Source organism: Oncorhynchus mykiss, chromosome 13 (assembly GCF_013265735.2).
Source record: "Oncorhynchus mykiss isolate Arlee chromosome 13, USDA_OmykA_1.1, whole genome shotgun sequence".
In the NCBI taxonomy this organism is placed as follows: Eukaryota; Metazoa; Chordata; class Actinopteri; order Salmoniformes; family Salmonidae; genus Oncorhynchus; species Oncorhynchus mykiss.
Window position 1 is genome coordinate 55,324,960 of NC_048577.1, and position 26,780 is coordinate 55,351,739.

The following is a 26,780-nucleotide window of genomic DNA, read 5'->3' on the forward strand; positions in this document are numbered from 1 at the left end:
CTTCATGTCTAGCCTACACTGCACGCTCAAGTCCTTTGCATTTGTATATTTTTGTTACCCTTTACATCGCTCAGAGTACTTGGAAAATAAAGGAAAATATGTCTCAAAACAAACGTCGATATACTGTTTATTACTTTCACATGGTTTGGCTACTGGATAGAACACAATGCACCATTCCACCATAATGTTTAACTGTTCATTACGCAGTTTTACAGCAAATGTATATTAAAGTTTACAGCGAACATTATATTTTTTTCTGCAGGTGGCATCACTGTCCTATCTTTGACTGGAGGTGGGGGCGGGGATAAACTATCACGACACCTATTTTTCTGTCTGGAAAATGAATTGATTGCGGCACGCTTATGTCGCAAAAGTGTTGCGTGTTGTATTACCGGATACATTACTTAGTTGGGTAGTTACTATGTTGCACCAATCAGTGATACACTGATTGGCTGAACACAGTCTGTGTACATGTTTTGACTGTTAAATGAGAGGATATGGAATTAATTATCTTAGATAAGCTATAATAGGACAATTGTTAGTTAGCTACTGTAAATTATTTACTGTAAGTCACTTTTAATTATATGTCAAATAAACAACCTACAAATACATTGCAAGATGTGCCACAAGTTTTCAAAAATTATGCAGATAAACACAATCTGACATGACTGAAAATACCACCATCTCCTTAAGTATTTATAAGGGAACCCCACACACTGGTTACACTGTATTTAACATGTATTTAAAATGTCCCGCTGACTCAACATAATGACACAAGGCTATTCTTGGCCATTCTGTTGCAGTGTCAGTTTTCTCCAGCACTTTGTCCCCTTCACCAAAGTGGAAGTGCCATCCAGAGAGGGAGGATCCATGAGGGGGCAGCAGGCGGGCAGACCTGCAAGGCTCTATCAGAGTAATATGAAATATATCCTCTGCAAATCCCTTAGGAAGTATACCAGTGATGCCCAAGGACTTCCCCCACACTAGAAGCATGCCAGGACCTGGTCCAAATCCTACAGGACTCCCCTCTCCGATCTGGGCGTTATTAAAACAGGTGCACGTCTCTCTCTCTCCCCTCGTAACCTCTCACACTAGCAATGACCTTATAGATAGACACACAGGATACATTTGAAAACTCCTCAAATGTTCCCCAAAAGCCTGAATTCCAGATCTGTTTGTGCTGTCTTGGTGTGATAGTGACAAAGGAGTTCACAAGACAGCACATACATTATAAATCTGGAACTAAGCCTTATTTCTCACCACATTGGTTTCGAAAGCATCGAGGGGCAAAGCTGGAAAGACAATGTTTACACCAAAATAGTATTTATTACTGGGTTTTCACTATTCCTCGAAAGTGTAGATACGATTGTACAATTTTCACAAGACATTTTCAGATCATTATAACACATCCAAATACCATTAACAATACACTGTAAGGACATTGTGCTCCATCTTGAGAAATATAGTCCGCATAAATAAATAAAAATATGAATTTAGCTGAAAGTTAGTGATTCTGGTTCCGTGAAAAGCGGTGGATCTTGGTCAATGGACAATTATGCCTTTACAAGGGCAGGAAACTCTGTGAAATGTGGATAGAGTTTAATTATCACTAGTATTGTGCAAAATATGCTCAACCAAGAATATTGACCATATAGTTCATGTTTGAATAATACGATGCAGTCAACAAATCAGAAAATCAGTGTCCACCTGCTGCAGTAGTACTGAAAAAAAGACAAAAACCTCTTGCTCTTATACACACAAGGCAGTCAATGTAGCAAATCTCCTCTAGTGTTGTTTTTCCTTGTTAACGTCATGTGGTCAGGAAAAACTCTGGGTCCCAGCTATATGTCCAATTTCTTTGTTACCAGTACACCAACATATCATCCCTGCAGTGTCCCTCAACCATGATGAGCTGGGTTAAAGTTCTCTTACTGTCAACTCCAATCTTGCCATCACCATCCTCGTCCTCAGCCACCAGGAAAACCTTGGTCACTTTGTCTGTGAGTACTCTGTCGCTGGCAGAGAAGTTCTGCAGGAACAGCCAGAGAGAGAGAGATGATGGAGGGAGGGATGTTGGTTTAGTGTAGCTTATAAAACTTTGTCTACTCAGACCAGTATTACTGTTCCAGCTTGCTGATTGTTACTTAGTGTAATGCATTTTGCACAGAGAATTTTCAACCAACATTTTCTTGGTGATACTTCCTCAATTCCCGACCATGAAGACAACGCATGTCTTTTAAACTTCCATGTCTAGTTGCAGGTGGTTCGTTTGAATTTAGAAAATGTTCCATTATTAAACAAAATCCTTTTTTTGCTCCATAAAGTAATCCAGCAATGTGTAAGACGCCACCTTTTTCAAATCTTCTCTCAGGTGCCGCATGTCATGAGCGCAACTCAGAAATTAAGTGTTGCGTTGAATGACACTCACCTGTCTTGATCAATGAGAATATTTGAAATAAACAAGATGGCGGCAAGCTCATCACCAAACTCAGGGCCCTGGGTCAGGAAACCACCCTCAGCAACTGGATCCTGGAAGGTCTGTTATGGAAACTGCTCCGCTCTCGACTGCAATGCCCTTCAGCAGGTGTTGAAGACGGCCCAGTACATCACAGGTACTGTACTCCCACCCATACAGGACATCTACTCCAAGCGATGCCTGAGGAAGGCCCTCAACATCATCAAGGACCTTTCACAACATCATCAAGGACCTCTCACAACATCATCAAGGACCCCTCACAACATCATCAAGGACCCCTCACAACATCATCAAGGACCCCTCACAACATCATCAAGTACCCCTCACAACATCATCAAGGACCCCTCACAACATCATCAAGTACTCCTACTATTCTATTTTATTGTTTGAAAGTTTTATTGTTTTAAAGTTTTGTAAATATTTGTATTACTGTTTCTTTAGCCATTTACTTTCTGCTATGTTTGCTGCAGTGTTGAGAGGTGAACCTGCAGGTCAGCATTTCATTCACTGTGGACTCCATGTATATCAGTTGTACAGCATGATGATGAATAAACCAACTATAACGCCTCAAATGTGTACCAAATATACAAATGTGTTATTGGAAATTGTAAATAGTCCGGTGGCCATTTGATGAATTGTTCAGCAGTCTTATGGCTTGGGTCTAGAAGCTGTTAAGGAGCCTTTTGGTCCTAGACTTGGTGCTCCGGTACCGCTAGCAGAGAAAACTCTCTATGACTAGGGTGGCTGGAGTCTTTGACAATTTTCAGGGCCTTTCTCAGGCACCGCCTGGTATAGAGGCCCTGGATGGCAGGAAGCTTGGCCCCAGGGATGTATCGGGCCGTACACACTACCCTCTGTAGCACCTTAGGGTCAGATGTGGAGCAGTTGTCATACCTGGCGGTGATGCAACCGGTCAGGATGCTCTCAATGGTGCAGCTGTAGAACTTTTTGAGGATCTGGGGACCCATGCCAAATCTTTTCAGTCTCCTGAGGGAGCCCTCTTCACGACTGTCTTGGTGTGTTTGGATCATGATAGTTTGTTGGTGATGTGGACAAGGAATTTGAAACTCTCGACCCGCTCCACTACACTACAGCCCTGTTGATGTTAATGGTGGCCTGTTCGGCCCTCCTTTTCCTGTAGTTCACGATCAGCTCCTTTGTCTTGCTCACATTGAGGAAGAGGTTGTTGTCCTGGCACCACACTGCCAATTATCTGACCTCCCTATAGGTTGTCTCATCGTTCTCGGTGATCAGGCCTACCACTGTTGTGTCGTCAGCAAACTTAATGATGGTGTTGGAGTCGTGTTTGGCCCCGCAGTCGTGGGTGAACAGGGAGTACAGGAGGGGACTAAGTACACACCCCTGAGGGGCCCCAGTGTTGGGGATCAGCATGGCAGACGTGTTGTTGCCTACCCTTACCACCTGGGGGCACCCGTCAGGAAGTCCAGGATCCAGTTGCAGAGGGAGGTGTTTAGTCCCAGGGTCCTTAGCTTAGTGATGAGCTTCATGGGCACTATGGTGTTATCTGTCTATGCTGGTGATATATTGAGCATCTTTTCTGGCTCTATTATGCACTGTAGAAAGTATACTATACAACGAGTACTTTGTGAAACACACAAGTGAAACACAATCTGACATAGTAGGTTTGAAGTGAAGAAAAATTGGACCTGCTGATTTTTGTTGACAAACTGGTATAATTCGTACCTGAGCATGTAGCCAGAGCTGCGGTCACATCAGCTGCAGCGAGAAGTGCGGCCATTGTCTGGGAAATTATAATGTTCTTACATTTAACTGTTAACACTGTCAACACTATAGGGGTCACATTTAGACGTTGTTTTCAAGAGTGAATAACCCACGAGGTTACATTAAGGTTAAAATTAAGATGAATAGAAAGACAAGATATATATTTTAACGTTTTTAAATGAGTAGTATTATATTTTATTTGCCACTGTGGGAAGAAATAGATGCCAACTCTGTAAATCGATCCAAACGTGTGCGTCATGCGCACAACTCCAACTTGGCGCAAAACATGCAGTGCTAGTCGGTTCGGCCACAGATTTGACTAATTACCAATTTCTCAATCTTTTCAGCGTGTAGAAGCATTTATAATGTAATCTTTTTTTTCATCACTTTGACAAATTAGTGACATGTGGGGAAATAATGTTTTTAAAGCTACATTACATTGTAGCCCTTTACATTCACACCTATATGGATTGAAAATGGCAAATTTGGGCACTGATAAACTCCTAAATCAGAGAGCAGTGGCTATACATGACGTCAAAGCTCTGGCTCTGCACTTCACAGCACTGTATGTTTTTATTTTACTTTGACTGACAGCTGTTCTGAACTTGTGTTGGAACTTGAGCACCTCATACGACAGTTGCAGCCTGGCCCCATCACTCCCGCTAATTGGGAAACTTTTGCAAATGTTTTGTTGTCTGAGGAAAATGCTGTAAATTATGAAGACTCTATGTATTTTTGAAAAAGGAGACGTTGAAGATTATAATAAATACCACTTTGATGTCATATAAGCAAGCCAAACACCCATGAGTCCAAATGTGCACTTCACATTTTCATATCCTAAAACCCATGTCACATACAGTGTCAATGTTTCTGATGTACAGTTAGAATATGAGATTTCGTCTTACCCTGCGTTGTTCTGAACATAATGAGCCTATGTTTGTCTTTTGTGAAGAAAATTAGCCGCGGAACATGCACCAGAATGCACTAATGACTCCTTTCAAAGCGCACCAAAATTATTATATTTTTCCCTGAATTGCATTGTGAAAGCCTAAAACTGTAATATCGTGTTGGCAACAGAACATGCTTTTAAATCATGCTCGCCTGACCCAGATTGCAATTTATAATGGACTGTTTTGGGATTTTGTAAACAACAACAGTAATTGTGTGATGGCAGGGTTGCAGGGTTGTGTTACTCACAAAATAACTATGTGTACTTGCTCTAGGAGAGCTTAAAAAAAAAAGCACCTTATAGTTGAAGACTCTTCTTTGAGTAAAATGACTTAGGAACTGTGCACAATTTGGAGAGGTGTGTGGCCACTTGGAGACACCAGGTTGTCCTCTCACTCAAACCTTGTCATTTATTTGTCTTATTTTGCACCTAACCCGCATTTTCCAGGAATGTTCGTGTCATGTTACTGAATGTTTCCATAGTATTTTCAGATTTCGTTATCAACAAATGCCGCGAGAAGTAAAATGCACATAGAAGTAAAATGCACGAGAAGTACGAGAAGTAAAACGCACATAAAATCAACAACGTAATGTTTGGATTCAGTCTTGTGTCAGTCAGGTGAACCGTTGTGTCTAATAATTTTCCCATAATTTTCAAACTGTTCCCTTTCAATTGATACCATTGTTATGCATATGATTTTCATATTTCTTCTGCAAGAAACATTTCAATTTATCCCTATCCATATAAGCCAATTTCCACGAGTGTAAAAGGTTAAATAGACTATTTTAAATAATTATAGGCAGTATTGTTTATGTGGTAAATATAGGCTACTATTTTTTGGGTTTGCTTGTAATACGAGTGTGTAATATGAGTCAGTAAATGGAATTACATTCACGACATCTGTAACAGAATCACCCTCTATTTCACGCCTATCAGAGGCATTTAGACAATGACCCCCATCTCAGGAAACCCAACTTTTCGAGGCATAGCTTTTGGTGATTGTCTCTTTTGAGTAACATCTGGCATTTGTAAAAAATAAAACTATTAGTTATTCCATTCGATTACTCTTTATTTTTCTCTATTTGAAAGGAGGTGCTTTACAAGCCCCGTTTTGTTTTTTTTACCTCTCCATACACGCTGCACGTGTACTTCTATTTTGTCTTCTAATTATCATAATCTTATTGTTTTGCAAATAAATAAAATAAAGAGGAGAACAAATCAGTGACTAATGATTATAACGGATGGTAAGAAGCTCAAAGTGTTATCCACCTTCACAACTGCTGTCCATAAATGATCAAGTTTGCCTCTGCTGAAAATTGTCCCTAAAATGTTTTTAATCAATTTTTACTGAGAGGTCCAGTGCTCCATGTAAGATTTTGGTTCCATATTCACTATTCTGATGTATTCCAATTCAATGCCCCCATCTGAGATCCCTTTGCGCACTGAAGTTCCTTCGGAGAGCGCACATCCTACTCACCTTTACGCTGCGTGAAGGCAAGTGAAAAACAGTGGATAACTCGAGTTGGCTGACCCTAACCCATTTCCTTCTGTTTTGTATTACCGTGACCCACACCATTTATAGGAGTTTGAGTCCCCGTTACTATATCAGCATCGGTTTTGCTAAATAATTGCTATTTTTAACGTAACAAATTAGGTTGTTCAGGGGCTCTGAGTTAGGGCCACGTGTGTGAGTGCCTAAAGACAGTGGCAAGGTCATAGCCGCCTTGAAACCAAAGTAGGCTAGGGAGTGACTTCATGGACCAACCATTCACGCATCTGGGCAGATAAAAGAAAATCTGTTGTTTGGGGATATCAATTTTCAGTCGCAGGCCAACCCTATTGATACAATGTAAAAACATTTTAAGCTCATAAAGTTACAAAATGTTTGGTTTCTTTTTCCAGGGTAGAATGTCAATATCATGATAGCCTATTAAGATATGTTGCTAAGGGTAGACCCATGGTAGAAAAGAACACTTCAGCTCTTCATGGCTTCATGCTTTTCCGTGATTGATCTAATTGATTTATTAATTGACACAAACACAGCTAGGCATATTATGCACGAAACATTTTGATATAGTCACTGTAATACGCATTCTGACCCTTCTGCGACTCCCCTGCATAGAGGACCATTAACAATTCCATGCAGGTTAACTGTCCACAGATTCAGTAAATACGTTTTTTAAATTAAGCCTCTTACCACCTGATCCTTCTTTGTAGGCAATGAGTTTAAATAATGCCGGCAACCTTTACGCCCATGTGTGTGAACTAGGCCTGGCTACAAAGGTTGAATGCTATGCTCATACACCAGCTATATAGACACTCCGAACAGTTTATTAGCTCTCAAACAACTTCACCTTGACATCGTGTTTATACCTGGATGGAATGGTAGAAAGAACGCCTTCCTTTCTCAATGCGACACTGCACTAACGGGAATAGCATGTCACCTGTGTGGTGTTGGATATAGAGTATCCGTCAGTCAGTTGGGAGATGAAGACAGATGGAGAGGGTATGAATGGAATTCGACGTGAGTGTCCTCCATCACCTTTTACCGCCTGAGAAAGAAAAGCCTTCGATCAATACAACTATTTACGAAACTGGGATGCCATGCAGAGCCACCCCACAGGACACATACATCAGTTAAACGGCTAGTTTTGATTTACATTTGGTTGAGTTGTCAACTAACATGGAAATCTGTCTTTTGGTCTAATGAGTCCAAATTCGAGATTTTTGGTTCCAACCGCCATGTCTTTGTGAGACACAGAGAATGTGAATGGATTATCTCCGCATGTGTGGTTCCCACCGTGAAACATGGAGGAGGAGGTGTGATGGTGTTGGGGTGCTTTGCTGGTGACACTGATGGTGATTTATTTATAATTGAAGGCATACTTAACCAGCAGGCTACCACAGCATTCTACAGTGATACACCATCCCATCTGGTTTGTGCTTAGTGGGACTATCATTTGTTTTTCCACAGGACAATGACCCAACACATCTCCAGGCTGTGTAAGGGCTATTTGACCAATAAAGAGAGTGATGGAGTGCTGCATCAGATGACCTGGCCTCCACAATCACCCAACCTCAACCCAATTGAGATGGTTTGGGGTGAGTTGAACCGCAGAGTGAAGGAAAAGCAGCCAACAAGTGCCCAGCATATGTGGGAACTCCTTCAAGACTGTTGGAAAATAATTCCAGGTGAAGCTGGTTGGGAGAATGCCAAGAGTGTGCAAAGCATAGATCAAGACAAAGGGTGGCTACTTTGAAGAATCTAAAATCTAATATATTTTGATTTGTTTAACACTTTTTTGGTTACTACATGATTCCATATGTGTTATTTCATAGTTTTGATGTCTTCACTCTTATTATACAATGTAGAAAATAGTAAAAATAAAGAAAAACCCTTGAATGAGTAGGTGTGTCCAAACTTTTGACTGTTACTGTATATCTCTCTATTATGTGTGGGAATACTTTGGAACAGATTTCGGCCCGCGGGATGCCAGTTGGGGAACACTGCTATAGGCTCCAGCCTACTCAAATGACTTTATGTAGACTATAAGTGTAGCCTATAGGCTATAGCCTACCCAAACATTACGCATAATTGTATGCATATATCAAAATGAATGCGGTCGGCTTTTTCGTTTACAATAGATAATACAATGTTATATTTTATTCACATGATTCTTCATGGGCAAAGGCAGTTGTTAACACATCTATCGAAATAGGCATGTTTAGGTCTGACAAGTATTAATTTAAATTATCTCCAGCAGAAGGCGGTGTTAGTCCTGATATGGACACGCCATACACAACACACACAACATTGCATGAGTTTATCAAATGTTTTTATCATTTTTCCGACATATTTTGTTTTGCCTACATCTAACCATATTTAACCTGTCTGGACTCATTGCAGACTGACGTATCGCTGTCAGTACAGTATAAGTCGATTAAGATGTATTTAATTGATGCTTACAATAGGCTACTCATCTCATTGTCTTGATGAATGATCTCTCTTGTCGCCATCTACTCAAGAGGTTACCGTCACTTTGTGATGGACTGTAGTTGGCATCGTCCGGGCTCCGAGTCTTGTCCATGGTTGCGTGCTATAGGCACGCAGCCTCTCGCTTGCTTTATACTGCATCGGAAATGCAGCCTGCACAGGCCGTGGGCACTTTGCTTATATCATCACATTTAGAGCTGCGTTGTCTCTTGTAGGGCAATGCAGAACACACAATTAAAATGCACTGGGGTAATCAGGCTAATAGCTTAGACCCAAATACGCACTGAAACGCTAACATAACCTTGGGAACTGTAGTAAGACACACGGACATCATATCTACGTTTTACATCCTTTATTAAACCATACCAGTTACCCAATGGATAGACTGACACTCTTATACACCTAATATCCACAGCTACGAATTTATGTGCCAAGATGCACCATCAACCGGGGAGAGGACCAGCAGGCATGTAAATAGAGTCGCTGAGGTGGGCATTTCCCTCCAGACTTGCTGAATCTGGGCGTTTTGGGTTCCAGACGTTGTAAAAAGTACCAAAAGAAAGAAAAAAAAGAGACAGCCCTGATGAGGAGTGAAAGCTTCATTTCAGCAAAGCGCAGAACTCTGCAAGAGAACAGAGAAACAGAGCGATGACAAAGAGATATAGTGATCACCTGACGTGTGACCTCACAGCCAAATCACAGTGAATATTACATACGTTGAAAAAACTTGCTTTTATTTAGTTTATTCCACTATGCCTTTGCAGCATTCCTTCCTTCCTTCAGATGCAATATCCCCTATCATCTGGAATAATATCAAATATAATGATATACAACTGATGAAGATTAAACTATTATCAAGATGATATTTTGTGTCAGCATTGGACAGTCCCTCTGTTGCTCTCCTGTCAGTTGTGTGTAGTGCTTATGTGAGTGTACTGTAACCTGTACCTTCCATCCCTATCTTTCCATCCCCGTCTCTGTCTCCTGCCGCTAGGAGAGTTCTGGTCTCAGCATCAGTCAGCTCCCTGGCCCCTGAGGAGAAGTTCTGCAGGAATAATCTGGGGATCGACAAACAAAGAGAGGAGAAGGAGTGAAGAACTACACCTACATCTCATGTGTCAATGCTGCTTCATTCTATTGATATATAATGTATAGATCAAAGATCTTACTGAGTTACAGTTCATATTAGGAAATCAGTAAACTGAAATGAATTCATTAGGCCCTAAACTATGTATTTCACATGACTGGGAATACAGATATGCATCTGTTGGTCACATATACCTTAAAAATAAAGGTAGGGCCGTGGGTCCGAAAACCAGTCAGTATCTGCTGGGACCACCATTTGTCCTCATGCAGCACGACACATCTCTTTCACATAGAGTTGATCAGGTTGTTGATTGTAGCTTGTGAAATATTGTCCCACTCCTCTTCAATGGCTGTGCGAAGTTGCTGGATATTGTCGAGAACTGGAACACAATCAGTCGATCCAGAGCATCCCAAACATGCTCAATGGGTGACATATCTGGTGAGTATGTAGGCTATTGAAGAACTGGGACATTTTCAGCTTCCAGGAATTTTCAACAGATCCTTGCGACATGGGGCCATGCATTATCATTCTGAAATATGACGTGATGGCGGCAGATGAATGGCATGACAATGGGCCTCAGGATCTCGTCAAGGTCTCTCTGTGCATTCAAATTGCCATTGATAAAATGCAATTGTGTTCGTTGTCCATAGCTTATGCCTGCCCATACCATAACCCCACCGCCACCATAGAACACTTTGTTCACAAAGTTATCATCAGAAAACCGCTTACCAACATGACGCCATACAAGCTGTCTACCATCTGCCTGGTACAGTTGAAACCGGGATTCATCCATGAAGAGCACTCTTCTCCAGTGTGCCAGTAGCCATCGAAGATGAGCATTTGTCCACTGAAGTCGGTTTTGACGACAAACTGAAGTCAGGTCAAGACCCTGGTGAGGACGACAAGCAGGCAAATAAGCCTCCATGAGATGGTTTCTGACAGGTTTTGTAGAAATTCTTCAGTTGTGCAAACCCATAGTTTCATCAGCTGTCCAGGTAGTCTGTTCTCAGACAATCCCGCAGGTGAAGAAGCTGGATGTGGAGGTCCTGGGCTGGCGTGGTTACACGTAGTCTGCTGTTGTGAGGCCGGTTGGACGTACTGTCACATGTTCTAAAACGACGTGGGAGGTGGCTTATGGTAGATAAAGGAATCATTAAATTCTCTGGCAACAGCTCTGGTGGACATTCCTGCAGTCACCAGGCCAATTGCACACTCCCTCAAAACTTGAGACATCTGTGGCATTGGGTTGTGTGACAAAACTGCACATTTAGAGTGGCCTTTTATTAGTTTAATCAGCTTCTTGATATGCCACACCTGTCAGGTGGATGGATTATCTTGGCAAATAATAAATGCTCACTAACAGGGATGTAAAGAAATTTGGGCACAAAATCTGAGCTAAATAAGCTTTTTGTGCGAATGGAACATTTCTGGGACCAACCCCTTCATGTGCACCTCCCTCCCTCCCTCTACACACAGCCACCCTCCCCAACTCATATCATACTTCAGCTCCTCTTCCTCTATGTATCCACTCTGGTCTTGGTCCAGGACTCTGAACACCCGTTGGCCCTCTGCCTCTGACTTGCCGGTCAGTCCCACTTGTGCAAAGAACAACTTGAAGTTGAATGTGCCTGGAGCTAATGGAGAGATGGGGAAAGTGATCAAGAGAAATGCGGAGAGATGTCGAGAGGAAGTGAAAGAGTGTGAGGAAAGAGAGATCCGACAGCATGACAAGAAGAGAGAACGGAGAGGGGGATGAATAGAGAGATGTAACATTCTCTCATGCGCTCTAATTACTTTCATTTGACTACTACAGACATTCACGATCACAAACACAAACCCTCTAGCATTTTAATGCCACTGAGCCATTACAATAATACGGTAGTTAAGGACATTATTATACAATCTAAACACACAGATTCACAGAAGACCTCAGGGAACCCATTCTAATGTGATCGTGTGACATTATGCTACAGATCAAATGTTTAAATCAATACATTTTTATTCACAGTTTATGCAGTTACAGAGAGTCACTCAGGTCATTATGAAAACCAAATGACTCATAAAGAACAGAGAAAGAGAATGATGGATCAAGTCTGTTAATGAAGTCTGAATAATATATTATACACCACAAACAGTTATGCTGATGATATACTGGAACGTGAGTATACAAGCATTTCCATGTGGGTGTATTCTGGATGGTGTGTTTTAGTCTGCTCTATGAAGCAGATGTAATGTGTAGCTAAATAATTAAATGCTGGTGGGCTGCAAATGAAGCCTGCTTGACTGGCTTGATTTAGACTTCTCTTCAATGCTCAGCATAAACACTGGTATCTGGGTGGTAACTGCTCTGCTGCTCCCCAGCCCCCTGGCTGCCTGGTTACCTGGATCCACCCTCCAACCTTCCCCCAATATAGGACCGCCCTTGGGAGTGGGACTCTTGGGTGTGTGTGTGTGTGTGTAATGGTGTGTTCACGTGTTTGACTCACCTTGACAAGCCTTGACGGCAGCCCTGATGTCCTCCTCTCTCAGCAACCCTGTAAACGCCATGGTTCTCTGTGCCTGAGGGACACGTGCTTACAAGAGGGAAACACATCACAATAAATGAAAGTGACACAGTGTGTTTTCCTGACACAAACAGTCAGGGTGTGTTTTTTGTAAAGCATCAGACAAATCCCTCATCAGCCTATCCTCCTTTAGCTTCGAGGTACTATATAGCTACTGTTTCTATGGAATTTATTCAATGACAATTGCTTGACTTTTCAAGCTGTGGCACTATGAATTAAACACTAAATACATTTTGCAAAACAATTACAAATTTGTCCAAAGTCTTGACGATGCAACTTGAAGGAACATTTTTTGAGAGGTCTGCGTCTGCACATGTCCTATTTTTTGTCTCCAAGCGAGACCGTGAGAGGTCTGCGTCTGCACATGTCCTATTTTTTGTCTCCAAGCGAGACCGTGAGAGGTCTGCACATGTCCTATTTTTTGTCTCCAAGCGAGACCGTGAGAGGTCTGCGTCTGCACATGTCCTATTTTTTGTTGCATTAGACCAAATTACATTGGATCACCTTTAAAAACCCTGAGATGCACAAAAACACTAATTAATACACAGAAAGATACATCAATCCCTACAGAACTGCAAAAAAAAAATCTATGCATAATATATCTCTAAGGCCTGGCTGGTACTAACCGTTATCTGGGTGAGGTGGTGTCCGCTCTGTAAGCCAGTGATGTGCAGATCTCTGCCTCTCTTGATTTTTGCCTATTACCCAACAGCACTCTCCTCCTGCAGCTTTGTGATCCAGAAAGCAAACATGACGTTTCTCTGTCCTCAAACCCTAGGAGATAACATCGCAATTGGAACTCCTCCTCCCCCTTCATTAGCTAATCAGAGCAGAACATTTTTCACAACTATTGTCAACTAACTTGCAGGGGGTAGAGCTTCCAACCCAGCCTGTCAATTGGCTTGATAGGAATAAACAATGCCAAACTATCCCATGGTGCATTATTGCATAATGGGGGTTTTCGATGTAGAAATATTAAGGGTTGACTATGATCCACAATGATGAGAAAAGATGCTAGGTTATATGTCTCTTTGGGGAGATTAAAGTCCCAGTCAGAATTTCACATTTTCTACAGATGTGAATGGAAAGAACCTGGGTGCCTCTGCAGAGTACAGTCCACTTCAGAGTCAACATCTACTCCATGTTATGCATTTTGTATGGATTATTAATAACCATAAATGATACATCTGAGTGAGTGTAAAGTAACAAACATGACATGGAATGAAAACACAGCAGTACAATTAGGGTCTTCAAATACTTACTTAATGTGTCCAGTCCATAAACCAACAAGTACACTGAATACTGTCAACACAGGATGTGTCATTAATAACAGATTTTAAAACTCCCATCACACCTTCTTACTATAGGCTATAGAAGCAGAGTTTCTAAGGTTCAGTCAAAAGTAATCAATGTTATCCCTTTGCTTGGATATGAAGGATGTGTCCAACTCCCTACCTGGCTCCCCCTGCCATATTCGACATAGATGCCAAACAAATTGATATGAAAACATAATGTAGGCCAATAGGTCTACTTAGCTATATTGTGGCTTATCTTATCTTATCTCATGTCAACTGGTTTCAGTTCAAATTGTTGCTATTGACCTCTTTATTATTTCTTTCTTTATTGCAGTTTTTTATGTACTGGTTCTATGCACACCCATTTGACTCCACCCACAAGCTCACACATACTACACTGATACTCCAACACACACATACTACATAAACTCACACATACTACATAATCTCACACATACTACACTGACACTCCAACACACACATACTACAATAAACTCACACATTCTACACTGACACTCCAACACATGCATACTACATAAACTCACACATACTACACTGACACTCCAACACACACATACTACATAATCTCACACATACTACACTGACACTCCAACACACACATACTACGTAAACTCACACATACTACACTGACACTCCAGCACACACATACTACATAAACTCACACATACTATACTGACACTCCAGCACACACATACTACATAAACTCACACATACTACACTGACACTCCAACACACACATACTACATAAACTCACACATACTACACTGACACTCCAACACACACATACTACATAAACTCACACATACTACACTGACACTCCAGCACACACATATTATGTAAACTCACACATGCTACACTGACACTCCAACACACACATACTACGTAAACTTGCGCATACTACACTGACACTCCATCACACACATACTACATAAACTCACACACATGCATAATGATGACATACACACACACACATAGGCACACTCACACACACACTGCTGCTACGCAGTTATATATCCTGATTGCCTAGTCACTTTTATCACTAGCTACCTACCAGTACATACTGTGTTACCTCAATTACCTAAACTACCTCGTACCCCTGCACATTGACTCGGTACAGGTACTCCTTGTATATACCCTCGTTATTGTTTTTATTGTGTTCCTATCTACTTTTTTATTTAGCAAATATTGTTCTTACTTTTTAAATCTGCATTGTCGGGTATAGGCTCGTAAGTAATCATTTCACTCTAAAGTCTACACCTGTTGTATTCGGCGCATGTGACCAATAAAATGTTATATGATAGGCATACCTTTCCAAGACCTTTGCACCCCACTAAGAAATAACAATTATAGGGGAAACACTGGATGTATAGCCTACAAGTCCATTAAATCAGGCAGGTAGAGTAGTTCATCTTTCATAAAGCACTGGAACATTGCTTGCATACCTCACATGTCAAGTGACTGGTCTAAAAACGCATCTCGCTTTACGTTTGACACAAAGCAATGGATGTGGACAGGGAATTCGAAGAATGATAGTGATTGGTCATATCGGTACATTAATACAGATTAATGGGTTGTGATTCGCTATTGTATATGTCTCAATATGCACGCCCCCATGCTATGACGTTGTAGAAACATGGCGCCTCTGAGGAGAGGTGGTGCCTGACAGTTTGGACTATTGATAAAATATTACGTGTGAATAAATGTAGAGCACTGCCGGCAAAGCGTATTTATCTAAATATTATTGTTCTAGAAAGGTAATAGACCTTTTCTATTTTTCATGGATAATGAAACGGCATTGTTTGAGGCATTGATAGCTCATGTTAGCTTGTCGTTGCTATTGACGCTAGCCAACGCGTTTAGTCATAATACAATGTTTGCGGTGCGGGCATTTTCATTTAGCCTGTAGATATAGCTATGTATTTAACTTATTAACAATGAAATTTACATTTTATTTAGTTTATTAGTATTAAGTTATAATTTGACGATTTTGGATTCTCATTAGCTAGTTAGCTAGCTAAGCTAAAAAGGATGGGGAGCCGTCATGGATTTGTGTTGTTGCTGGCGACTGGAATTTTTCTGTCGGCGTTATTTCTGGCCGAAGGTGCTCCGCTTCCGTATTCTGACACAACAGGTAAGATGACTCTAAATATATTTTGTTTACCATGTCACTGAATGAACTGTTACCACCAGTTATTTCCAATTAGTTTCAGGCCAATGCCATCATGCTAGTTAGATAATTAGTAAGAGGAATAGTGTAACAAGCTAGTTAACTAGTAAGCCATATCGCGCTAGCGACTCGCTCAACAAGCTAGCGCCAGGAAGATGGGCAGCTATTTAGATAACTAGCCTGTTAGCTTGCCAATGCTAACTAACGTTCAACATAGCCAGACAGCAACCGCCGAGGGACACGAAGGGGGTATTTTGTTGCTTGTTATAGATTTGAGAGGCGTTGAGCTAACGGTAGTATATCAATGCAATGTAGATTAGCTATTTTAACTGACTTGCTAGATTTGAAGGGTAGTAAACTCAGTACTCACCATACACCTGGCCAGTCCATTTACAACAGTAAGTTTTATCCAGTGCAGTTGTGCTTAGTAGTAGTAGTAGTATCAGTTCATAACACAATTTGCCTTCAACAGTTCGCTCCTTGCTTTGATAGTTTGACAACTGTAACACTGGTTCTGATGAAGTGATTCACCTAATGGCAATGTGTGTTGACAACCATAACATCTGAAGTATAACTGGAACACCATTTAAAGCTATGTCTGATGAACCAAACTAGCCTTATCAAAGAAATACAGTGCATTCGGAAAGTATTCAGACCCCTTGACTTATTCCATATTTTGTTACATTACAGCTGTATTCTAAAATAAAGCAAAAAAGTTTTTTAGAAATGGTTGCAAATTTATAAAACATTCAAAACGAATACCTTATTTACATAAGTATTCAGAGCTTTTCCTATGAGACTCAAAATTGAACTTCGATGCATCCTTTTTCCATTGATCATCCATGAGATGTTTCTACAACTTGATTGGAGTCCACCTGTGGTAAATTCAATTGATTGGACATTATTTGGAAAGACACACACCTGTCTATATAAGATCCCACAGTTGACAGTGCATGTCAGAGCAAAAACCAAGCCACGAGGTTGAAGGAATTGTCCATAGAGCTCCGAGACAGGATTGTGTTGAGGCACAGATCTGGGGAAGGTTACCAAAAAATGTCTGCAGCATTGAAGGTCCCCAAGAACAGTGGTCTCCTTCATTGTTAAATGGAAAAAGTTTGGAATCACCAAGAGTCTTCCTAGAGCTGGCCACCTGGCCAAACAGCAATTGGGGGAGAAGGGCCTTGCTCAGGGAGTTGACCAAGAACCCGATGGTCACTCTGAAAGAGCTCCAGAATTCCTCTGTGGAGATGGGAGAACCTTCCAGAAGGACAACCATCTCTGCAGCACCATCAATCAGGCCTTTATGGTAGAGTGGCCAGACGGAAGCCACAGTAAATGGCACAAAACATCCCACTTGGACTTTGCCAAAAGGCACCTGAAGAACTTTCAGACCATGAGAAACAAGATTCTCTGGTCTGATGAAATCAAGATTGAACTCTTTGACCTGAATGCCAAGCATCACGTCTGGAGGAAACCTGGCACCATCCCTATGGTGAAACATGGTGATGGAAACATCATACTGTGGGGATGTTTTTCAGTGGCAGGGACTGGGAGTCAGGATCGAGGCAAAGATGAACAGAGAAAAGTACAGAGATCCTTAATGAAAACCAGCTCAGGACCTCAGACTGGGGCGAACGTTCACCTTCCAACAGGACAACGACCCTAAGCACACAGCCAAGACAACGCAGGAGTGGATTTGGGACAAGTCTATAAATGTCCTTGAGTGTCCCAGCCAGAGCCCAGACTTGAACCTGATATCTCTGGAGAGACCAGAAAATAGCTGTGCAGCAATGCTCCCCATCCAAGTTGACAGCGCTTGAGAGGATTTGCAGCAAAGAATGGGAGAAACTCCCCAAATTAAAATTTTGTTAGTCACATGCGTTGAGTACACTTTGAAGGAGAGTTTGTTGTCCTGGCATGACATGGCCAGGTCTCTGACCTCCTCCTTATAGGCTGTCTCGTCAGTGATCATACCTACCGCTCATCGGCAAACTTAATTATGGTGTTGGAGTCGTTCCTGGCCGTGCAGTCATGAGTGAACAGGGAGTACAGGAGGGGACTGAGCATGCACCCTTGAGGGGTACATGTGTTGAGGATCAGCATGGCGGACGTTGTTACCTACCCTTACCACCTGGGGGTGGCCCGTCAGGAAGTCCAGGATCCAGTTGCAGAGGTAGGTGTTTTTGTCCTTAGCTTATTGATGAGCTTTGAGGGCACTATGGTGTTGAACGAATTCTCACATGGGTGTTCCTTTTGTCCAGGTGGGAGAGGGCTGTGTGGAGTGCAACACTCATCTGTGGTTCTGTTAGGGCGGTATGCAAATTGGAGTGGGTCTAGAGTTTCTGGGATAATGGTGTTGATGTGACCAGCCTTTCAAAGCACTTCATGGCTACTGACATGAAGTGCATGTAATGGGTCAGTAGTCATTTAAGCAGGTTACCTCAGTGTTTTTGGGCACAGAGACTATGATGGTCTGCTTAAAACATGTTGGTATTACAGACTCGGACAGGTTGGAAATATCAGTGAAGACACTTGCTAATTGGTCACTGCATGCTCGCAGTACACATCCTGGTCGTCCGTCTGGCCCTGCGGCCTTGTGAATGTTAACCTGTTTAAAGGTCTTACTAACATTGGCTGCGCAGATTGTGATCACACCAGTTTAGCTTGTCTGGTATGCTCGTGTCACTGGGCAGCTCTCGGCTGTGCTTCCCTTTTGTAGTTTGTAATGGTTTGCAAGCCTTGTCACATCCGATTAGCCTTCGGGCGCAGGTGGAGTGCGATTCGATCTTAGTCATGTATTGACACTTTGCCTGTTTGATGGTTCTTCTGAGGTGAAAGTGGGATTTCTTATCGTACGGGTTAGAGTCCCGCTTCTTGAAAGCGGCAGCTCTACCCTTGAGCTCAGTGCTGATGTAGCCTGTAGTTCATGGCTTCTGGTTGGGGTATGTACGTGCGGTCACTGTGGGGATGACGTCATCGATGCACTTATTGATTAAGCCAGTGACTGCTGTGGTGTTCTCCTCAATGCCATCGGAAGAATCCCAGAACATATTCCAGTCTGTGCTAGCAAAACAGTCCTGTAGTTTAGCATCTGCTTCATCTGATAGTTTTTTAAAATTGACCGAGTCACTCGAGCCTCCTGTTTTTAATTTTTGCTTGTAAGCAGGAATCAGGAGGATATAATTATTGTCACATTTGCTAAATGGAGGGCAAGGGAGAGCTTTGTGCGCATCTCTGTGTGTGGAGTAAAGGTGGTCTAGAGTTTTATTTAAAACATTTTCCCCCCTTCTTTCTCCCCCCCCCCCCCCCCCTCTGGTTGCACAATTAACATGCTGATAGAAATTTTGTGTAACGGATTTGTTTCCCTGCATTAAATTCCGCGGCCACTAGGAGCGGCGCCTCTGGATGAATGTTTTTCTGTTTGCTTTTGGTGGAATACAGCTCATTGAGTGCGGTCTTAGTGTCAGCATTGGTCTGTGGTGGTATGTAGACAGCTATGAAAAATACAGAAACTCTCTAGGTAAGTAGTGTTGTCGACAGCTTATGAGAGATTCTACCTCAGGTGAGCAAAACCTTGAGACTTCCTTAGATATCGTGCACCAGCTGGTTTACAAATATGCATGCCCCCCCCCCCCCCCCCCCCGCTGTTCTATTCTGCCAATACAGTGTATAACCAGCCAGCTGTATGTTGATAATGTTGTCGTTCGGCCATGACTCGGTGAAGCATAAGATATTAGTTTTTAATGTCCCTTTGGTAGTTTAATCTTCCATGTAGGTCGGTCGATTTTTATTTTCCAATGATTGCACGTTAGCTAGTAGAATGGAAGGCAGGGGGCGTTTATTAGATCGCCTACGAATTCTCAGGAGACAGCACGATTTTTCTCCATCGTCTCTTCATGCAAATGACGGGGCTTTGGGCCTGTTCCCGGGAAAGCAGTATATCCTTCACGTCGGACTCTTTAATGGAAAATAAAAATAAATCTTCTGCCAGTTCGGGGTGAGTAATCGCTGTTCTGATGTCCATATGTTATTTTCGGTCATAAGAGACGGTAGCAGCATCATTATGTACAAAATAAGTAAAAAAAAGAAGTTATGAACAAGAAACACAATTGGTTGCTGACGTTTTACGTGTTAATCTTCTCCGGCGCCGAAATAGTGTACAATACAGGTGTGCCAAGCTTGTAGTGTCAGACTGTTATCGCTGCCAAGGTGCTTCAACAAAGTATTTCAACAAAGTATTTGCAAGCATTTCTATAAACCTGTTTTTGCTTTGTCATTATGGGTTATTGTGTGTAGATTTATTTAAGGAAAAAAATAATTAAATTAATTTTAGAGTAAGACTGTAAGGTAACAAAAGGTGGAAAAAGTCAAGGTGTCTGAATACTTTCCGAATGCACTGTAAACGCTGGGGTCATTGTTATGGGATCTATTGACTGATGGACGAGCAGAGTCCGTGTCATTACCAGTGTTTGACTTGGGCAGGACCTCAGCGGAGCAGAGTACCAGCACCTCAAATGTACAGTTGAAGTCAGAAGTTTACATACACCTTAGCCAAATACATTTAAACTCAGTTTTTCACAATTCCTGACATTTAATCCTCGTAAAAATTCCCTGTCTTAGGTCAGTTCGGATCATCACTTTATTTTAAGGATGTGAAATGTCAGAATAATAGTAGAGAGTGATTTATTTCAGCTTTTATTTCTTTCATCACATTCCCAGTGGGTCTTTAGTTTACATACACATACACTTAGTATTTGGTAGCATTGCCTTTAAATTGTTTAATTTGGGTCAACATTTTCAGGTAGCCTTCCACAAGCTTCCCACAATAAGTTGGGTGAATTTTGGTCCATTCCTCCCGACAGCTGGTGTAACTGAGTCAGGTTTGTAGGCCTCCTTATTTTCTATGGGATTGAGGTCAGGGCTTTGTGATGGCCACTCCAATACCATGACTTTGTTGCTTTTAAGCCATTTTGCCACAACTTTGGAAGTTTGCTTGGGGTCATTGTACATTTTGAAGACTCATTTGCGACCAAGCAGTTGCTTCAAATTCAAGAATGCCTTAAACCATGGTTAGAGCGTTGGGCCAGTAACCGAAATGTTGCTAGATCGAATCCCCAAGCTGACAAAGTAAAAATCTGTCGTTCTACCCCTGAACAAGGCAGTTAACCCACTGTTCCCCGATAGGCTGTCATTATAAATTAGAAGTTGTTCTCAACTGACTTGCCTAGTTAAATAAAGGTTCAATTTGATTTATTATGTTAGTTACATATAAAATTATACTTGAAGGAAAATTGTTCCATGTTTGCGGCCAGGGAGCACGTACCTGAGGTCAATTAAATTGATAAGCCTCTTGAAACGTTCCTTTTCGACTGTGCTAATGTCCTTAGCAATGCATAATAGCATTTGTGATGTCTTTGTCTTTTCAATGTTTGCTTGTAGGGCATAAACACTGTCTGTGTTGACTGCTTCGGGCAAACATCCCTAGATTGGCTGGGTCTTGAGGGGCATTTATCAATACTGTCCTGCAAACTCAAACTTCCTGCATGTTCCAAAGAGTGATTTTGCTTCAGATGTTGAAAAAGGTTTGTTGTATTACTAGACCTGTCTACTGCACAATTTGCACCGAACATTGCTCTGCTCTTTGTCGGACTTCAAAAAGCCAAACCACTTCCAAATTACTGGAACAGTTTAACCCTTTTTATCAATAATTTCTTCGTTTGGAAGCTTCTCCTTCTCCATGGCTTTCGACTACATCACTCATTTTTCGTGCTAGTGGCTACTCCATCACTCGAGGTGCTAAGTGGTTTTTAGTGGGCGTATATCTCTCCACGTGCATATTGTCACTTCTCCGCACATTCCTGCTGCATCACAGAGGTGAAATGGACTGCTGGACCTAATTATTCTATATCGACATTATCGAAAATGAATAAACGTTTTTATATCGTTATCGAGGGAAGTAATTACCTCTTATTAATTCATCGCCCAGCCCTGTGTTGGAGATATGTTTCATTTGGTTTTGTATTTAGTTAGCACAGTATGTATTCATTGTTTCGTATGACCTCATTTTTACAAGTGATGTCCTCTACCTTGACACTTGTTTTAACAATGCCTGGTGACATTACCAAGTTTTCACCGAAGCGTTTGAAAGTTGTGATTCATAAATGCAAAATCTGGCCCCCCAAAAATCGTGCAGCTCTAATAAATATTGTCATTTCAACAACCATTAGGCCTCACAATGTAGTAACAAATGATTGATCACTTGTGTTGTGATGACATATTGGTAATTTCCATTGTTGTAAAGAATTCACACAATTCACTTGGTGATGTAAGAATTCAACAGTACAGTGTAGCAGCACAATATGCATTAGCACTGCTTGCGCATTTATGACCTAACTGAGTGAGAGTCGTATGGACGTGATAAACAACCACACAGAGGAGAGCAGAAGAATGGCCTCCCTTTTAAACCTTGCATTGTACTTTCCTAGAGCACTGGACTCACTGACAATGACTAGGCTATGAGTAGCCAAATGGGAAAAAGGTAAACGGTGTGTGCATTGCATTCTAGTGATGCCCTTGTAGGCTAATATGTAACCTCAAACATTCCATTATCAGCACAGGTGAATCATTTACCTTGGCGTTGTTTTAGTTTTATTACAGTTCACCACACAACATACAGTAAGATGTGGCGCAATATTGGGCGCAGCGTTGGTTTTACTGATGGAGACAAGGAAACTGCTAAAATGAACTCCTATGGTTTGCACAAAACCATTTAAGCAACAGAGATCTTGTTCCAGGAGGGTGTTGAATGTGTCTTCTGTAACCAAGAAGCTTGATCTAGACACTTAGCTAGCCAATTAGCAAACCAAATGCATAGCTGGAGCCCTGAGCTAGAGGTCTTCACAGCGCCAAAAAGTTGGACCCATTCCGAAATGGACCTGGGGCTTTCCCACCCAGACCTGATATGCATAAATATATTTTAAATATAGAGACACGTTCCGAATAAACCCAAGGACAACTAGACCTGTTCCTTATAGACCTGGTCAGATCCATACCCGGTTCGATCAGTTCTGAGTGAGGGACGCAGCAGAAAAGCCTTAAAAAAAATGAAAGCTACTTTATTATCTGGAGTTGATAAAGTGTGGGGGGGGGGGGGGGGGTGCTGCTCCAGCAGGCGTGGGGGAGGGGCCGTACTGTTAGGGAGTGAAGCAGGTACTGGTGGATCTGTGAAGATCTCTTCCCTGAGCTGGATGTAATTTATTTGACACATCTTGACACATCTTTCATGAAATCACACTTGCAAGATACAAACTTAAAGCTACACTTGTTGTGAATCTAGCCAACGTGTCAGATTTCAAAAAGGCTTTTCGGCGAAAGCAAACAATGCTATTATCTGAGGATAGCACCCCAGTAAACAAAGAGAGAAAAGCATATTTCAACCCTGCAGTCGCGACACAAAACGCAGAAATGAAGATATATTTCATGCCTTACCTATGATGAGCTTCTTCTGTTGGCACTCCAATATGTCCCATAAACATCACAAATGGTCCTTTTGTTCAATTAATTCCGTCTATATATCCAAAATGTCAATTTATTTGGCGCGTTTGATTCAGAAAAACACCGGTTCCAAGTCGCGCAACATGACTACAAAATGTCTCATATACCTGTAAGCTTTGTCCAAACATGTCAAACTACTTTCCTAATACAAGTTGAAGTATTTTTTTAACGTAAATAATTGATAAAATTGAAGACTGGATGATCTGTGTTCAATACCGGAGGAAAACAAAGTGGAGCGTGCATTTCAGGTCACGCGCCTCTAACAAAGAGTACACTAGACTGGAGCCTCATTCTGAACAGTGTTACGTCTTCATTTCTCAAAGGAATAACCTCAACCAATTTCTAAAGACTGTTGACATTTAGTCGAAGCGATAGGAACAGCAGGAAAGTCGATTAGAAATCTGGATTCCCAATGAAAACTCATTGAAAAGAGTGACCTAAAAAAAAACAATCTGAACCGTTTGTCCTCAGGGTTTTGCCAGCCAAATAAGTTATGTTATACTCAGACATGATTCAAACAGTTTTAGAAACTTCAGAGTGTTTTCTATCCAAATCTACTGATAATATGAATATTATCTTAGCTTCTGGGTCTGAGTAGCAGGCCGTTTACTTTGGACACGCATTTCATCTGGACGTGAAAATACTGCCCCCTGTCCTAAAGAAGTTAAAGGGTATATCGCCCAAGCCTATACCGTGCATGGCTTTTCAACAGTCCGGAGTACCCAGCACACCATGCCACATTCAGCATCTGAACAGTTCCTTTATCATAGGGATGAGTGAGGGGGCCACAAAGAATCTGATCCCCCCCCTTTTTAAAAATTGATGCCTTTTGCCCCTCTCTGCTCTGTCACAATCAGAAAGGGTCTCCCTGTAGGCCTAGTACTGTGGCCGTTCTGGCCATGGCCTTCCACCTGACTGAGCACTGATTTACTGCCCATAGATAACCTGGGGCACTAGGGGGATCCTACAGCTGCCTTTACAATATCCTCTACTATGTTTCTGGAGATACGCCTGGGGTTTTAGTCAGGCTTTGCTCAACTGCTACTCTGTCACATGTATTTAAAATCGAGAGATGCTTAAATTTCACTTCAGTTTACAACCAATTACATGGGGTTACCAGAGTAGGCTACATTTAAGAGCTACTGTTATGGTCCCTGCACAACACTGAACAGCTTTACAAAGCTACATGTTTAAAGTGGTGTATTAATTTGTTATAGATTGACATTGACACAATAACCTGCCAGCCAAGCTGAAAACATTATGTGCTGTAGCCAACCATGTGATTGCAATCGTTGTCATGCCATAGCCTACATGCATGTTTATTTGGCGTGATGCCATTGACGATTATAACTGCCAGAGCAGAGTACCACACAGAGATGGCAAATGTTTTCTTTCTTTAATGGGAGTTGGCTAGTCCTGTTTTTGCACCAGTAAAATTGTACATAGAGAAGCCCCACCTACACGGAATCATGCTTCTGTGTATCTAGTTGGGAGAGGATCACCCCACCAATCTCTGTGGAACACACTGGTCTCTCATTGATGGCCAATAGGGTTGGGCGATATCGATTTTATTAATGCATTTGACATTATTTTATTATTTTTGAAAAATAAAAGCTCTACATTTGCTTTGAGTTGTGAGACCCTAGGGTGACAACACATACATTCCATGAGGCTTTCTCCATTCTGATTGATTGTTATATACTGTTCAATGAAACTTCAATACAAAATATTTTTCATACATTTCTGCATTTCCTGCACTCATTTGAGATCATTTCCACATTGTTATGTAGGGCTGCACGATATGGGCAACAAATCTAGGCCAAATTTGTAACCAAATATTGCAGTTGTGATTTGACTTAGGATTTAGATCAAAACATTTGGCTGAACTCTTGGAAATAGAATGATTATTCTAATTCTGTAGTTAGAATATAATAGTGGGCACTTTGAATAAAGCATAGTTTGACATGACAACTAATGAAAAAGCCAGGGAAGAGTTATTATGACAGGGCAGGAACCAAAGTGTTGGTTAGTGTTTCCTAAAGGACCCTATAACCTTTGGCTACATGTAGCTAACATATTCATGCTTCGCCAATTCTAATTTGATTTAGTTGGCCTACACCATCACTGGTATCAGTCGGTATTAGCTATGTTTGCTCTGTACATTTATTAGCTAGCTAATGATTAGCATTAGCGGCTAACAAGATTTAGCCGCAATTTGCTAAGAAAAGACAAACTAGCTGTTTGCAGCCAAGAAAATCAAACTAGTAGTATAATTGGGTAACACTTGTGGATTTATATTAAGAAGCAAAGTGGAAACCGCATCGTTGTCATGAACATCTAGTTGCATGTGCTGCATTGACCTTGCAGACTGAATGCAAGTGTCTCGTGATCAAGCAACAACTGCGCTCCTTGAGTGACGGGGCAGGTCTAGGTCTCTGTAGAAAGCGGCATATAGAGAGATGGGGAGCGGAGAGAGACAACTCAAGTAGACGTTACACAAGGGAGAGTAGTGTATCACATTTAACAAACCAAACATTGAAACACTTTTATAGAAGATAAAGTGAAAACCCAAACCAGTCCGTGTAGCAATACTGGTATATAGTAAAATACAGTATACCACCCAAATCTAATAGGAAATATGGCAACAGGTGTCAGTCTTCGTTTCACTAGTCTTTTGTAATTATTTAGGCATAGCTTTCCATATTGTCTATGCAGTCCTTATAGTATGCGTACAGGCAAATTAGATTGAGATTGAGCCTAAAACATGAATGTGCATAATGTATGGTCCTATTTAGTCTTGATGTTATAATGGAGGTTATTAGGGTGTGGTGCACTCCTTCCAAACAAATGATCATACTTGTTCCATGATGACATTGGGAGAGCAGGGGACCTGTCATCAAGGGAGATGTCATTTGTTGTGAAGCAAGTCT

At 41.5% G+C, this 26,780-nt stretch overlaps 2 protein-coding genes across 3 annotated transcripts in view; one reads left to right on the top strand and one right to left on the bottom strand.

The window, feature by feature from the left end:
• Positions 1 to 9,499: 9,499 nt before the first annotated feature.
• LOC118936431 (parvalbumin beta-like) lies at positions 9,500 to 16,892 on the bottom strand. The gene is made up of 6 exons (XM_036941582.1): positions 16,667 to 16,892; positions 13,440 to 13,587; positions 12,736 to 12,822; positions 11,751 to 11,883; positions 10,111 to 10,220; positions 9,500 to 9,784 (listed from the first exon to the last, which is right to left on the bottom strand). The coding sequence occupies exons 1-6, from the start codon at positions 16,667 to 16,669 to the stop codon at positions 9,762 to 9,764; spliced, it is 504 nt and encodes a 167-aa protein (XP_036797477.1). The 5' UTR covers positions 16,670 to 16,892; the 3' UTR covers positions 9,500 to 9,761.
• Positions 15,743 to 26,780, top strand: part of LOC110539040 (serine/threonine-protein kinase LMTK2-like) — a 54,064-nt gene continuing 43,026 nt past the window's right edge. For both annotated transcript variants that reach the window (XM_036941571.1, XM_036941572.1), the window contains exon 1: positions 15,743 to 16,260. In XM_036941571.1, coding sequence (XP_036797466.1) covers positions 16,158 to 16,260 — 103 coding nt within the window. In that variant the 5' untranslated portion in view covers positions 15,743 to 16,157. The remainder of the gene's footprint in view (positions 16,261 to 26,780) is intronic.